The 14,626-nt window shown below is 44.7% G+C and overlaps 3 protein-coding genes across 6 annotated transcripts in view; 2 read left to right on the top strand and 1 right to left on the bottom strand.

The window, feature by feature from the left end:
* The window catches only part of ufsp2 (ufm1-specific peptidase 2), an 80,205-nt gene extending 78,949 nt beyond the window's left edge, over positions 1-1,256 (top strand). Inside the window, exon 12 of the mRNA XM_035530208.2 lies at positions 1,068-1,256. Within this exon, the coding sequence (XP_035386101.2) occupies positions 1,068-1,154 (87 nt within the window). The 3' untranslated portion in view covers positions 1,155-1,256. The remainder of the gene's footprint in view (positions 1-1,067) is intronic.
* On the bottom strand, positions 1,248-3,743 carry ankrd37 (ankyrin repeat domain 37). Its single transcript, XM_027032798.3, has 4 exons — positions 3,465-3,743; positions 3,001-3,153; positions 2,762-2,853; positions 1,248-2,512 (listed from the first exon to the last, which is right to left on the bottom strand). Exons 1-4 carry the CDS (start codon positions 3,486-3,488, stop codon positions 2,239-2,241), a joined length of 543 nt encoding a protein of 180 aa, XP_026888599.2. The 5' UTR covers positions 3,489-3,743; the 3' UTR covers positions 1,248-2,238.
* A 2,735-nt stretch (positions 3,744-6,478) lies between these two features.
* On the top strand, positions 6,479-14,433 carry cfap97 (cilia and flagella associated protein 97). 4 transcript variants are annotated; one of them, XM_035529767.2, is made up of 5 exons: positions 6,479-6,548; positions 7,269-8,399; positions 9,040-9,344; positions 12,679-12,805; positions 13,012-14,433. In XM_035529767.2, the coding sequence occupies exons 2-5, from the start codon at positions 7,310-7,312 to the stop codon at positions 13,110-13,112; spliced, it is 1,623 nt and encodes a 540-aa protein (XP_035385660.1). In that variant the 5' UTR covers positions 6,479-6,548; positions 7,269-7,309; the 3' UTR covers positions 13,113-14,433. The 4 variants fall into 4 exon arrangements, with proteins under 4 accessions (XP_035385660.1, XP_035385664.1, XP_035385661.1 ...); XM_035529771.2 differs by lacking the exon at positions 6,479-6,548 and adding an exon at positions 6,562-6,682; XM_035529768.2 differs by lacking the exon at positions 6,479-6,548 and adding an exon at positions 6,591-6,744.
* Positions 14,434-14,626: the final 193 nt, after the last annotated feature.

Genomic DNA, 14,626 nt, shown 5'->3' with positions numbered 1-14,626 from the left:
CCATGGTGAATGTAACCATGGTGAAAGTGTCCTCTGAGTGACCATTCTTCCATTTAAAAATGTACCTCAAGCATTTCTATATTTGTAGAGTATTGTTATATCTGTAGCTATACATTTGTATTATTACTTATTGTTTATGTAAGTTACCAAGTTTTTAATATTGGTAAGGTTTATCATAATTGCTAGTTGCTGAAATCAGAAATGCTTTTCGCTCACTCTCTGTTTGACCTGAACTTCTTGGCAATGCCGATGTCTCTCACACACAGCTGTACTAACAGTCAATCATACACAACTGCACCACTGAACTTCCAGGCAAATTCCCATTCGGTTAGTTATTTTTTTAACTAAGTAGATGTGCCTGAAAGAATCAGCGTAGCGACATTACCTACAAATAAGTAAAGGAAACCCAAAAAAGCCTCAGTTGAAAGGAACAAACGTTGTGGTGTGGCAGCGTGGAAAACCCTGGCAGTAATCTGAACTTCCTGTCATGAAGGCCAGGCAACTTGCACATACGTTGTGATGTCATTTCCTCTTCAAACTCTGACCACGCAGTGATAATCTTCGTCGTCATCATCAGCATCATTATCGTTATCTCAAGTCGTTGAGAGCGAAAACATGTTTTGCTCACACGCTGGCAGATTGGCTGCTGGGCTGCTGTGTGCACAGCGAACATGGTTCCTTCTCCTGGCAGAGGTTTTCTGTTTGTGTGCGACCGTGTGAGACGCCACGGCGAGACCATGCCCTTGCACAGCCTGTCTGGAAACGAGGGCAGTGCAGTCTCGCTTTGACACGTACTCTGTGTTCCGGTGCCCTTTAACATGTTACCTCTGTAATTGTCATACATTACGTGTGTGTGTGTGTGTGTGTGTGTGTGTGTGTGTGCGCGCGCGCGTGCACGTGCACGTGCACACACAGCATTCATTCTCAAGCATTAAAATAAATCGAGGGAAATTCTTTTTTGAAGAGTGCCATCGGGAACACAATATAAGATGGTGGATAAGATTTGTGCTCACATCTATCTGTTTGTGTGTGTGTGTGTGTGTGTGTGTGTGTGTGTGTGTGTGTAGGGTTGGTGCGGATGGAAGGGGCCGGAATTCTGGGATCAGAATGCCTACTACAACCTCTGCCTTCCCCAGACCCCTAAAACCATCTGAGAGTCTGATATACTGTAAATCCCTCCATCAGCATCAGACAGCACCACTGGCTATGTTGCTCATCTCAGCAAGCTAAAATAAAACAGACCACCCTCAGCTGTAGCATAATTTTATTCTGTGTCCATTTTTAAAAACACTATTTCTGGTTTTGTTTTTGTTTTTTTTCAGTGAAGTCAGTTTCCAGAACTGAATGAAGTTACTTTGGGTTCATATCTAGACTACCTTAAATTGAGACAGTAACCTCACAGTTCACAAACTTTTACAGTTTTATATTTGTCCTGTTCTCAGAGGAGAACAGAAATCATTTTCCATACATACAAATTTTACTGTAAGCTGTGTTGCCTGTCCTTCCTGTAAACAGTTGTCAGAAGAGCCAACAATGTAAGAGCGAAGTATTTAAAAAATAGTCACATTATCTTTGGAAAAAATAGTTTCTCCCAAGTTTGTGTTTGGGCAACATTCCCTCAGCAGTGGTACCGTGCCGCAGCACGAAGGCTGCAAGGTCAGTGCCTGATAGACCCCCATACAGCGCGTGTCAGTAGCTCTCTGTAGCAATATCTACACCACTAAGGATACAGTCACATAAAAAGTAAACCAATGCCGAAGATCAATATAACCAAGTTTTAGATCACATTTAACAGATTCAACAGCATTGTTATGAAAATACACGTGCTTTTAAACTTTTAACTAGTTTTTGTTTGTTGGGTTTTTTTTGTTTTTTTTTTGGTTTGTTTATTTCTAGCGCGTACGCGATGCAAAACGCCTTTATTCTGGCCTAATGACTATTCTGATCAAAACATATACGTTATCATTTTTTTGTTTTTTTGATAATTTTGATCAAAATTCCCTGCAGATACCAATATGGTACAGGTAAAAAATATGCATGCATAACTGTTGCTGTTTAAACAATTAAGCAGCTATATGACATCTATAGCAACAGACTATGCAGGTGTCATCTTTTCCGCTTTTAAATTTACAAGTAACAGAACAGATTAAAAGTCCTTGTAGATTTAAGTCCGGTGAAAGCACAGGTGAGTTCGATCAACCGAGAGTGGGTTCTGTACAAGCTTTTAACATCTCACTCTTAACGTGCATAAGGGAATGACGTTTCTCCCGTTACCGGTAGCCTAAAGCAGTCCCTCGCTCGTTTCCTGTCCAGAGCGTCCGAGCTCGCGCGCCCGCGTTTGTGTCCAGCCACTGTGCAGTTCAGTGTGTCGCGCGCTGGCTGAGCTGCGCCCACCGGCGAATCCCTTTGCGCGAGCCGAGTCATGCGAAGCGTGCTTAAAAATTTTGCGCAGTCCTGGAAGCCCGCCGACCACGCCACGTCCTCTGCGGTACGACCCTCGTTGTTACAAATTCTGGCAAAGAAAACCACAGTATTCATTCTAAGCAAGCAGAGACGCTGGTGTGCAAATGACGCACGTTGCCGCTCTTTCTAAAACATCATCCCAGAGACACGCAACCCCTTGAATACAGGGTTGAAATATGCAGTAAATCTGTTCAAATGCATTGGAAATACAGTTAATTATAATAAATTTGTTATAAACCGGACTCCAATCGAATCTCACAAAATTAAAACATTTAACCACTAACAAACAGTTGCTTACTCGAGTTGCGCGTCGCTGGCTACGAGAACGCTGACGCACTCCAGACTGCCCGCTTTGGCTGCTTTGTGGACAGGGGTTTCCCCAAAGGCGTCCTAAACAAAGAAGGACGTGCGAACATCAACAAGAGCGCAGATCGTCAATCTGGAAACCGCAAACGCTAGACTAAAAACAATCAAACAGGTCTAGCAGAATAACCACTTTTAACAAGTGCCTCATGCTGTCAACGCCCGAGCGCCTACCTGTTGGTTCGGATCAACCCCCGTGCGAAGCAGCCACAGTAAACAGAATGCTTGGCCGCCGCAAGCCGCCAAGTGCGCCGGGGACTGTCCGGACGTGTCTTCGCCTCCGTTCACGGCATACCCGGTCTCGAGAAGGCTGCTCGTGCAATCCAGCTGTGCACAAATACATCGAAGCAAAAATGAAAAGAATTGCAGGCAGTGTTCCCAGAGGAAAAGCGCAAGGGCGTTAAGATTCACCTTTGCCTGCCCATCCTTACCATCACGCGCTTTTCTTTTCAAATGAACTAAAATATTACAACGATATATTTGTCACTGATGTTAAATTCGTGGAAATCGTACAGAAAGGACGATGCAGTTGTGTAGAATCTAACAAAGAAACCAGCCTATACATTGTCAGTGAAAGTTAGTCCGTTAATTTGACTGCGTTATATAAGAACGCGTATTGATTTCAGTTGTCTACTTACCGAGTCTGGTTCAAGCAGGAACATGGTCAGTCTTGAAATTCGTGTACGTTGGACGGTTGCTGTCAGGAGTCTCAGGCTTCAGTCATACGCTCCTTAGGCTGCAGAGTCTCCGCACACGCACACAAACGCAGCCGTAGTCCGCTCCACCCACACACACACACACACACACACACACACACACACACACACACACACACACACACACACACACGCACACGCACACGCACACGCACACGCACACGCAGCCGTAGTCCGCTCCGCAAACCGCCCGCTAGGGCCCTTCAGACCACGTGACGCCGAGCATTAGTCCAATCAGAGTTGAGTGCGTGTAATCCACCACACGTAACCAAGCAGCGATTCCAGCAGCGCGCGGAGAGCTGTGCGGATCCACACGTACGCACCGGCGGGGTGGTGCTCGCGACTGAAAGCGCAAGGCTGCGAGTCACGAAAACGGCTTCAGACGAAAATCGTCGGAAAATGGTAGCGCGAGCATTACGTCCAACACACACTCTCTCGTTCAAGATTATTTTAATACTACGATGATTTTGGGAACAGAGGCCCTGTTTAACGTAGCCTTTAAAATTGCCCCAGCTGCTCGTGAACCAGAAGAAAATGTATGTGCATTATTTTTAAAATATTTATTTGTTTCTTTATTTTTCGAATGACCTCATGGGGATCAATAAAGGGAATCTTGTTTACTTATTTATTTATTTGATGATCCTGATGCTTTGTTTTTTCTTTGAGGTTCTTCTTGGTTGAAATTTTTTGTTCAAAAATATGTGAGCTTTAAGCGTGTTACAGTGGGGTTTTTTAATCAATTGAGTTTTGGCGCAGCCGAGAGTGTTGATATTCAGTTGAAGATGCGGTCAGAGTTGTATAAGTCAACCTTTTCTACTTTTTCTAGCTGATGGCCAAGAAGGTTGCATGTCACGTCTTTTTTATTACTTAGACACAACCTTCTGGTTTAAAATTTTGCTCCCGCGGGCAGACAGAGGCGTAATCGGGATGAAATTTTTAATGAAGTCAATAGTGTAGAAATTTGACTTACTCCTCAAAAAATAATGAAGCACACTTCCGGATATTCGTAGTTCAAGCAGTCTAATGCACGTGACAATCACGTTTATGTTTTCACCATAAAGTCCACAATGTACATTTCAACTTCTCAAACCACTCCTTCAACTTTTAAACATTTAACACGATATTATGTAGGGATACCACATTTTTAGATCGCCCATCATTATATTGATGAACGTATTGTTTATTATTACTTTATCATTAATTTACATAAACGGCTATGTCTCAAGTCAGACATAAATTTATTTCGGCGACTGGGGATGTCTGATCCTCCTAATTAAGACTCGGATCCCTCCAAAACAGTTCAGGGTGGAGGGGGCAAAACACACACACTCACACATATTTTATGTATGTGTATACCTGAAGAAAATTTCAGGTGAGTAAATGCAGTGTACTGTAGTAAGAGTTGTAGAGATATTCCAAACTGCAGTGAAGTACACACAGTTTCTGGAGGAACAGGACGTTTTGTACAGAGGTCCTTCATCAGCTGTGCAAGCATAGTGCTTCTGAATTAATAGGGAACAGGATATATGACATTATATATAGTATTATTTATGAAAAACGCATTTTTTATTTATAACATTCATTCAATTGAGTTCTAAAGTCCCAGGAGTGTAAATCAGCTCTTTTTCTTTCAGTTTCCTAACTCATTGCTGCCATAGCAACAACTTGTAATACCAACAGGTTTCTCCAACGTAAAGCTGATTACATCTCTTACAAGTAAAACAGTAGACAACTCCCGCAATGAAGTATGAGGAGGAATGGGGGATGACGGTTGATCCTTTACCGTCAGTTATTTTGTAATAAATTTACATTGACATGTGTTAATAAATGTACATGGGCATGTGTTAATAAATGTACATGGGCATGTGTTAATAAATGTACATGGACGTGTGTTAATAAATGTACATGTAGCACATCTAGAGCAATTTCAGGCTACAGTGCCACAGCCATTATTTGAATGGTCATTTATCTCACTCTAGACGAGCATGTCTGATGTTTTTGTCTCGTCTGTGGGAGATTAGTGGAGGATCCTTTAAAAGGGATGCGGTCTCTGGAGGATTCTGAAGTGTTTAAATTTAATATCAGCCACTGTTTTATTTATAGGATGATAAATCGGCACCAAAGGAATTCTTGTTGTCTTAACAGTAGACTGTTTTTAGGTAAGTGCGTTCACTCTCCGAACCGGTAAAACACGAGGAAAGGCGTCATCCATGACTTCCTTAGTAAACCCACAGTTATGAAGGTATTGACACATTTCCATGCTTTTCGGGAGGAAGACTTCATTCTCCCTGTAAATCCACTTAGACGTTAGCGCATTTGCAGGGAGAATGAATAAAGGAGTAAGGGAGTGTTTGCAGGCCTTGGAATGTAAAGAGTTGTAAATAGGAATGAGAGTCCGTAGGTTTATAATAGATGGTTGTATTTAAACAAAGATTTGCAATCTTCCCTGAAACATCCAAAAAGGTTATCCTCATGTCAGAATGTGCTATATTCGATGTATATTCAAAAGCTGGGAGGAACTTGGAGAAGGAAGAAATGAACAATTTGTACGTATGAATCCTAATGTATCTAAGAAATTATAAGTGTACAGGTCCAGTATATTGCTCAAAAATGTTTCTCAACGATTCCATCTAAAAGGTTTGCGTAGGATTGTCCCATTTTAATATCCATATTAACTCCTCTAATTCGTGAGTAGTTAAAATTAACTCCAAGTACTACTAGCCTCTTAGTTGGATTCGTTGTTTTTGAGCAAAACACTGGACCTTACAAGTTCTTAGATACATTGATGACGTATTTTAAAATTTGAGTTTTTATGATCTTTTTTTGCAGTAAAAAGCTGTAGAAAATCACTATTTTTTATTACTCAGCGACATCGTGTGGCTGAAGACCATGCAAACGTTAAAAGAGTTCTCGAGGAAGTGACGTTGCTTGGTTACCATAGCTGGAGGACCCACACGCTGGCTGGCGAGCGAGGTGGTTGGGAGCTGTCAGTCTGCTTCAGCAAACGTGAGTTCCAGTCAGTGAGCAACGTTTTGGACCTGAATGCTTTTGGGTCAGGAACGCTTAGGAATTGTTATAAGCCTTTCCTCGCCGCGAATGTGCGTGACAGTCCTGCTGTAACACAAATTTCAGTTTTGAAGGTAACGTTGTCATGGCCGGCTAAGCTAGCGTGTGCGTTGGCGTAGTACTGGCACGGATGTAGGTGAGCTGCACCCTCATTGTAGGCTACAGTTGATGGAGTGAATCCTGGTTTTTGCGTTGTACATTACTGTAAGGCTAGTGTATTCGTCACTGAAATAATTATGTAGCGAGCTAGCTAACGGTTCGCTGGCAATGTTGTTAGAAACCGCGGCTCACTGACTTCGATAATGTCTGAGCAGCTATCTGTCAACCAGCGTATCATAGAAACCATTCCCTTGTGTTTCCTTTAGAGCTAATGGCACCCTGGACGACCCTGGCGCTCGGTTTCCTTCGCTTTAATTAGACCCAAGCCGTTACTCGGAGAGTTAGCTAACGTCAGCCTGTTCCCAGGACCTGCTGATAAAACATCGAGCAAGAACCACTATTTAAGTGAAAATGTAATATTTTCAATGCATGTAGCATTTAGCAATGCATGTAGCGTTGGTGTAGACTATGTTAAAGTCTATGAATTAGGTTTTAACCGTGGTCATAAAACTGGTGGCATCGCTTGTTGCGTGCTGATTCTGTTTTGTCTCGTTTCCTCAGCCAATGTTAGACGGGAGGTCATTGGAAAAAGAGACTTAGCAATGTACAGCCCGAAGGAGCTAGAAGGGGAAGTGGATCACTCGTTCTTTGACAGCGACTGCGAGGTTGGCAGTGCGGAGTTGGGAAGGCCCATCCACGAGGGTCCGGAGGAAGCAGCGGGCAGCCAAACGGAAAACCTCCAGACAGAGAGGAGGACAGAGAAAGGCGGAAGGACTGACGTGACAGACAAGCAAGGAGAAACCGCTCCTGAAGAGGAGGCGGGGGTAAAAAGGTTGGAGGAGGATTTTTCCGGGCTTCAGGTTCGGACTTGGGAGAGGAAGGATCAGTCTGAAGATGCTGAAAGCGGGAAGGAAGAGTGTTCACATTGGAGGGATGAGAGAATGGAGAGAGGGGAGGAGGAGAGCAGAGAAAGAAGGGATCATTCCAACTTGAAGGAAGAAAGAAAGGGTAAATTTGAGACTGATGTTTTGGAACAAAGACAGGAGGCTGAGTCTGGACGAGAGGACTCCGGTGCCTCTTCCAGGAAGTCCTCGCCGCTGCCGCATTCTGATGGGTCCGAATCCAGGCGCAACAGCCAATCGGACGACTCGTCGAGTGTCCGCTCCTACTCCTCTGTGGAGCCACGCTCCGAGGATGATGATGAGAGTGTGGGCAGTGAGGAAGAGAGACCTCCTGAGCCCCAGCCTCCAGAACACAACCTACAAGTCTCCATAAATCCGATTGCCAACAAGTTAGCGGGCAAGTTCCGGACAAGGAGCCAGGGCTGTTTGTCCTCTTCCGAACGCGAGAGCTCCAGCAGCAGTGATGAGAAGGGTCCCACCTTCCCCCAGAACCCCTCCATCACCCAGGCAGTGTCGTCCCCGCCACAGCAACCTCGGCGGGGCTCAGCCAATCAGAGAGAGAGGCGAACAGACCCCGAGATGGCTGAGTCAGAGGACACGGTCACGGACGTCACTCCCCTCTCCACTCCAGACATTAGCCCCGAGCAGTCGTTTGACCGTACCGCACCCGATGAACCGTCTGCAATGGTTGCCAGGCAACAGCTGCAAGACATGGCCCGGGGGCTGGCGGTTGCTGAAGAGGACAGAGCAAAGAGGGACAGCTCAGACACTGATGGACAGGAGAGGACCGGTGGGTGTCGCACTTGGAGGGAGGAAGATTGAGGGAGGGCAAGTGTGCTCGTCGTTTCCCCTTCTCCTACGTGTTTGACTTTCGCCCTGTGAATTGTTAGAGTGCCTTTTTACTATTGTTTTTCTGAAAAACGACCATGGGTTTGAGAATGCCTCTGTGTAAACAAACCTATTCCATGGGCAGTAATCACATTTTCCAGATAACATTGTTATCCACCAAATAGCAGAGCAGTGTTAAATAAATGTTACATTTCCATTTGTTTAAATGTGTGCAGTATATATTTGTAATCCATTAAGTCTTTTCCATTGTAAATGATGCTGCGTTATGGTTAAGCTACCGTGGACCTGAAGCTTGTAGTGTACTATCTTCATTTCTTTGACAGAGGGCTCCCTGCGTTTTTTTAGGACAGCTTAACTATTAGGACAACTTTAATTGTTTGATGAGCTTACCCAACACTACCTATTTTAATATTAGTTCATTTTATTATTGTAGATTTTTACTATTGGATATTTTATGATGTTTGCTTTGTTTGGTTCACTGTTTGTTTGTTTGTGTCTTCGTGTGTGCTACTTTCCCTTTTCTTTCTTCCGCCCTCTCTCCCTCTCTCTCCCTCTCTCCCTCTTTGTCTCTCTGAGCTCAGGCAGGCGGCTTGGCGGTGTGTCGGTTGTCTCCGGTCCCGGCAGCACCTCCACCAGCACCAGCAGCTGCGGCCGGCGTCGGCGTCGGCGCAAGAACTACTCCTTCACCGACGAGGAGGTGCGGCGCATTGAACGCGAGAACCAGCGGCTCCTGCGGGAGCTCTCACGCACCCCCCCGCGCACGTGCAGCGCCGGCTCTGCCCTCGTGCTGGGCGGGCGCCGCCCAGCCGGACCACCAACGCTCCGCCTTTACCACACCGCCCTCAACAGGCAGCGGGAGCAGCAGCGCATTCAGCGGGAGAACCTGGTCAGTCCTGGTCCGGTCAGAACTCTTCATATGTGTTAGGGAGTACCTGGTCAGTCCTGGTCCGGTCAGAACTCCTCATATGTGTAAGGGAGAACCGGTCAGTCCTGGTCCGGTCAGAACTCTTCATATGTGTTAGGGAGTACCTGGTCAGTCCTGGTCCGGTCAGAACTCTTCATATGTGTAAGGGAGAACCTGGTCAGTCTTGGTGCGATCAGAACTCTTCATATCTGTAAGGGAGAACCTGGTCAGTCCTGGTCCGGTCAGAACTCTTCATATTGTCTACGGGAGTCCAGAAAGCAGTGTATTAAACCCTGAGTCAGTCAGAAACATGCCATTGTGTGAATTTGTCAAAAAAAAAAAAAAAAAAAGCCTGCAACATGTCATCTGGTATTATTACAATACGCTGAGATACAGTCTGTTGTAGGCTACACTACCCTTTACACATCATTTACACCCAGTAGCAGGTCTGTAGGCCAGGACCAAAAGGGCAGTGTGGGATGTGTATGTGGTAGCCGTGGGTCGTTCTAGTCTGCTGTGTGCCACCGTGGCTATTACTGCGTTTGAGCCTGATGGCTGGATTAGTTTATGGCTTCGCGAAACGATGGCCGTAGTCAAGCTAGCAGTGCTGAGGTGTTGTTTCTCTGTTGTCCACTAGAGGGACTCTTTATTCACTTTTTGAGCTCTGTTTTTTAGCAATCATATTAAATCGATATCTTTTTTTTTTTTTTTTTAATGTAATTACATTTTTCTCTCTCCATTTTTATTGTTATTGTAAAGTGACCTTGATGCTGTGAAATGTGCTATAAAAATTACATTTACTATTATTATAATTATTATTGTCATCTTCAAATCAGTACAGTGGACAAAAATATTATATGCATTTGACTTAGTGTCTTTGTCTCACCATTGGTTGTTATTGCTGTTGGACAGAGTTGTGAACTACTAGGCTTGTTACAGAAAGTAAAAACACAAACTAATTAATGTCTAGAATCCATAATACTGTTTGGTGTCATAGAGGTCGACCATGAAGGGCTGGCCTCATGTGTGGCATGTCCAGTGTTCCCAGGCGTGTGTGTGTGTGTGTGTGTGTGTGTGTGTGTGTGTGTGTGTGTGTGTGTGTTTGTGCGCGCGCGCACACATGAGAGCAAGCGTGCATGTGAAGGCTGTTTCTGGACAGATGAACAGAAACAGGTGGGGGCCTTTCTAGTACAGTGTGGACATCCTTGCCCTGCACACACTGATCAGGGCAAATCCTCGCCTCTCCATTACGTGTGCACACCATTTAAGAGCATGAACTCGATTATGAAGTTGACGTGGACTCCTTGGGAATGGAGTTAGCAAAAGTATTGCAAAACCCAAGAGATAAGCATGTGATTACAAAGGAGAAATCTGCAAGACGGGGCTAGATTAGAAACGAGTTGAGAATGACAACTGGTTTTCCAAAGTTCCAAAGTTCTATGGGCAGCTTCGGATGGTGATACCAGGGAGTTCTCGAAGGAAACTGTGAGGTCATGGTAAGGGTTGGGAGTATATGGGATGTACAGAAGCTCAGTTTTACTGGGGTTGAGCTTCACGTGGTGAGCTGCCATCCATGACGCAATGTCAGTCAAGCATGCTGAGATGCGTCTCGAGTCCTGCGTGTCAGAGGGTGGAAAAGAAATAAATAATTGAGCGTCATCGGTATGGCAGTGGTAGGAAAAACCATGAGAAGATGGTCCAATCAGTGAAATGTCCAACTCTGGACTGTCCTGTAGTATCTAAACATTTCTTTGTGAGTTTTAGGTCACGCGTTCATTCCTGACCCTGAAAATCAACCAACTTTTGTACTTTAAAAAGAAGTTATCAATATTCAGGGAAAGTTTATTTCATTATCTATTCTTCACATGCTACAATAAGCTTCATGTGCTTTGGCTAAAGTTTGGGCCATTCTATCATTGCAGCTTCAAATTACAAAGCAATCCCATCAACCATTCCTTAAACAATAAGAAGGACAGATGATGACTGCCAGTTATAAGAGTGAAGCGCCGCACTTTAGCACCATTCTTTAATGTACTGGGTCTTGTGGTTTTCTGTCACTATGGTGATGGTGGGAGGTTAGGACAGACTGTTCCCAGTTCTGTCCCTCTGTCTCTGTCTCTGTCTCTTTCATTCTCACTTTCACTCTCACTCTTCCTATTCTTAGTTCTGGAGAGTAACATGATCCACCTTCATTTAATTCCCTTTGCCACACACACACGCACCACCACCACCACCACCACCACCACCAGCAAACCTGCCTGTTTAAACTCCGAATGCTTTATGAATCGCCGGCCTTTGCCGAATGGTATGTGTACGTGTGCGTATGTGTGTGTGTGCGTGTGCACGCGCGCATGTATGTGCGCAGCTCTGCCACCCAACCCCCTCTCCCGCCATTTCCAGCCGCCTTCTGCTTAGCGCCTTCAACTTGGTGCACGGTTTCCGAAGTGCCTCCTGTCTCCAGGAACCGTGGCTGTCGGGGGCATTCTGATCCCAGAGCCGGGTTATTTATACCTTCAGTGGGTCACGCTGAACGCTTCCCCTCTGGACCCACCCGGAGACTCAGACGGACTAGAAACCCCTGTTACTGCCAGCTGGCTGAGAGCTTATGAAATTGGTGTTTTTGTCGACTGAAATTAACATTAAACAATAACATAATAAACATTTAACAAAAGTAAACATTAAATAGAGAAAATAGTGAAAATGAGTTCTGCCTATAACAAAGTGGAAAACAGCCTTGTGGTTTTTGATTCAGGTGACCTTGTGTCATCCTGTCATAATCACATGGCCATGAATTTGGTTCAGGCAATACAGTGAGTGGCTGCTATTAGAACACCAATTTCTCTGAAATTCTGAAGGACTTGAAGTTTTTAGGGAAGGGCTTTTGTAACTCACAGGGTCAGACCTGAGAGAAGTGGATTAGTGGCTGGAAAATTGTGCACGTGTGTGTGTACGCGTGCGCGCGCGCGTGTGTGTGTGTGGGGGTGGGGGGGGTGTACGTATGCAGTAATGCCCACCCATTAGCCAAGCCCTTAACCCCTGGCAACTCCAAACATGTCACCTCTGTCATCACGTTTCCCCTCATCCAGAGCATGCTGGGAGATGATCTCTGGATACCTTCCCTGGATAAATAAATAACCAACAGCATTGTTTAGCCTTTTATTTGTGCAGAAACATATCAAAATAAAAGACTTAACTGATGTAGTCACGTGGGCGATGCAGTTGTAACTTTTTAAGGGGTTTAAGAAGGAATCGCTGCAATCATTAAATGTCATTCTCTCTGTGTACGTGCATACATGCATGCTTGCATGCGTGGTAGGCCTTCCTGAAGCGGCTGGAGTCAGTGAAGCCCACTCCAGGAATGACCCGGTCAGAGCAGCTAGCGGACTACCAGCGCCAGGCGGGATACCTGGGAATACCCAACTCACTGATCAGACCCCTGTCAGGTACACTCACTCTCTCTCTCTCACTCTCTCTCTCACTCACACACACACACACAAACACAAACAAACAAACAAACTCACCCCAGTCAGTGGCTAGTCTGTTACATGAACTATACAATTAATTGCATGTGTTTACAACATACAGGATTTGGATTGGAGGTCCGAACTTGAATACTTTCAGTTTAATGCATTGATTTAAAACTTCACAGGGAGGAGTTCCAGATCCTGCAGTACAAACGGCCCTCACAGAACCAGGCCCGAAACAGCCAAACCCAGCAGAACTCCACCCCCACGACCAGCCTGGAACTGACCAAAAACCCAGCAGAAACACACCCCAGTGCCCTGACTAGACCAAGTCTAAAACCCAGACTGGACCAAATCTAAATCCCATGCCAATGACCCACCTGGACCAAATTTTAATTCCAGCAGAATGCCACCCCAATGGCCCACCTGAACCAAACCTAGAACCCAGCAGAACACCACCAACCTGGATCTGACTAGCAGATCCTAAGGCCTTCAACTCCCATCCTGGCCCGGCAGACCAGTGCAGTGTCCCTGTTGTCTGCACCACAGGGACATGATTCTCTCTGCATGTTCTTTTGAATTACTGTGTTTGAAAACAGGACATAGTCTAGGGGGCATTTTTGTGGAATTGTGAACAGGACCAAGTGAATGTTGTAAGTCGGATAACCTTCATGTTGAGTTGATTGCCATTTTTTTCCATAGTAAAGTTAGAGATTAATAGCAGTGGTTGGTAAGGAGGCTTTAAATGTAGGAGGAACCTTAATCCATAAATCTACAAGCCAGGTTGTCAGATATTAGTGCCAACCCTGAATCTGATGCCAACTGTCTTCTTAAACTTCAACATGGAACGTTAAGCCTTAAATTTAAACCTTAAACCCCTTCCCTTACCCCCCCCCCCCCCAAAAAAAACAGCATAATTTATAAACCATAGTAATCTGTTATTGAATTGTGTGGGTGAAAAATTCTTTGAAATGCCACCTTAGATCCCAAAACCTTTGCAAGATCCTAACTTTCTTCCTGAGCGCTCTCTCTGCAACACCAGTGGTCGCTGTGTGGTGACGGTTTCCGAAATCCCTGCTTTGAACACACAGGAGCCCTGCGTTGGGGGTCTGACCGACGATCACCATCACCTCATCTGGAACTTGCATCGACTGCCGATCTTACGTACCCTTTTTTTGAGAAAATGTACTCACAAAATGTTTTTCCTCAAAACTGCTCAGCAACAGTGGGGAAAACAATAAGCACGGTGTGACACACGTGCCACTTCATCGTTACACTGCAGCTCCTGTGAACTGTGCTCACACGCTTTAGGGAAACAACCGATAAACATCAACATTTTTGCTCATAGATGCTAAGAAAGCCTTCCTCTCAGTGTCTGTCCACGCTCAGGGCCGGAAAGACCTTTCATGTCTGCATTCTGTGTGCTTAAAGGGGCAGGAGGACTAGTTAATAAACACCCAGGGACAGAATTAAACAGCTAGCTTTTGGTGTAATTAGAACAGTTCATCTTTGCGGTGAGAGATTAATTATAAAGTAGAAAGATTAATTATATATTTGATATTGTCGATGTTATGTTGTTTTTTGAAATAAAAGTTGCTCACTTGAAATGGTGGCCTGACACTTGAATGACAGACACACACGCGCATACACACAGAGATTCTTGTATTATTTCTATTATATGTATAAGTTTCCCTCCACTTTGTTTTCACTAAATATATCTCAAAACCTAACTAAAAGTAAGGTAAAATTGAAAAAGCTAAACGGCTAAAATATGACTAAAGCTAAATATAGATTTAAAGA

Source organism: Electrophorus electricus, chromosome 5, assembly GCF_041902795.1.
Source record: "Electrophorus electricus isolate QZ-2024a chromosome 5, ASM4190279v1, whole genome shotgun sequence".
Lineage (NCBI taxonomy): Eukaryota > Metazoa > Chordata > Actinopteri > Gymnotiformes > Gymnotidae > Electrophorus > Electrophorus electricus.
This window is presented reverse-complemented; position numbering and strand designations above follow the sequence as displayed.

Excerpts from the sequence above, each read along its gene's own strand:
- cfap97 (XM_035529767.2), top strand. The coding sequence starts at position 7,310 with ATGTACAGCCCGAAGGAGCTAGAAGGGGAAGTGGATCACTCGTTCTTT. Across the intron at positions 8,400-9,039 it reads TGATGGACAGGAGAGGACCG|GCAGGCGGCTTGGCGGTGTG; the intron begins GTGGGTGTCGCA and ends CTCTGAGCTCAG. Across the intron at positions 9,345-12,678 it reads GCATTCAGCGGGAGAACCTG|GCCTTCCTGAAGCGGCTGGA; the intron begins GTCAGTCCTGGT and ends CATGCGTGGTAG.
- ankrd37 (XM_027032798.3), bottom strand. The coding sequence starts at position 3,488 with ATGTTCCTGCTTGAACCAGACTCG. Across the intron at positions 2,854-3,000 it reads GGGTTGATCCGAACCAACAG|GACGCCTTTGGGGAAACCCC; the intron begins GTAGGCGCTCGG and ends TTCTTTGTTTAG. Across the intron at positions 2,513-2,761 it reads GCCAGCGACGCGCAACTCGA|AATTTGTAACAACGAGGGTC; the intron begins GTAAGCAACTGT and ends TTTCTTTGCCAG.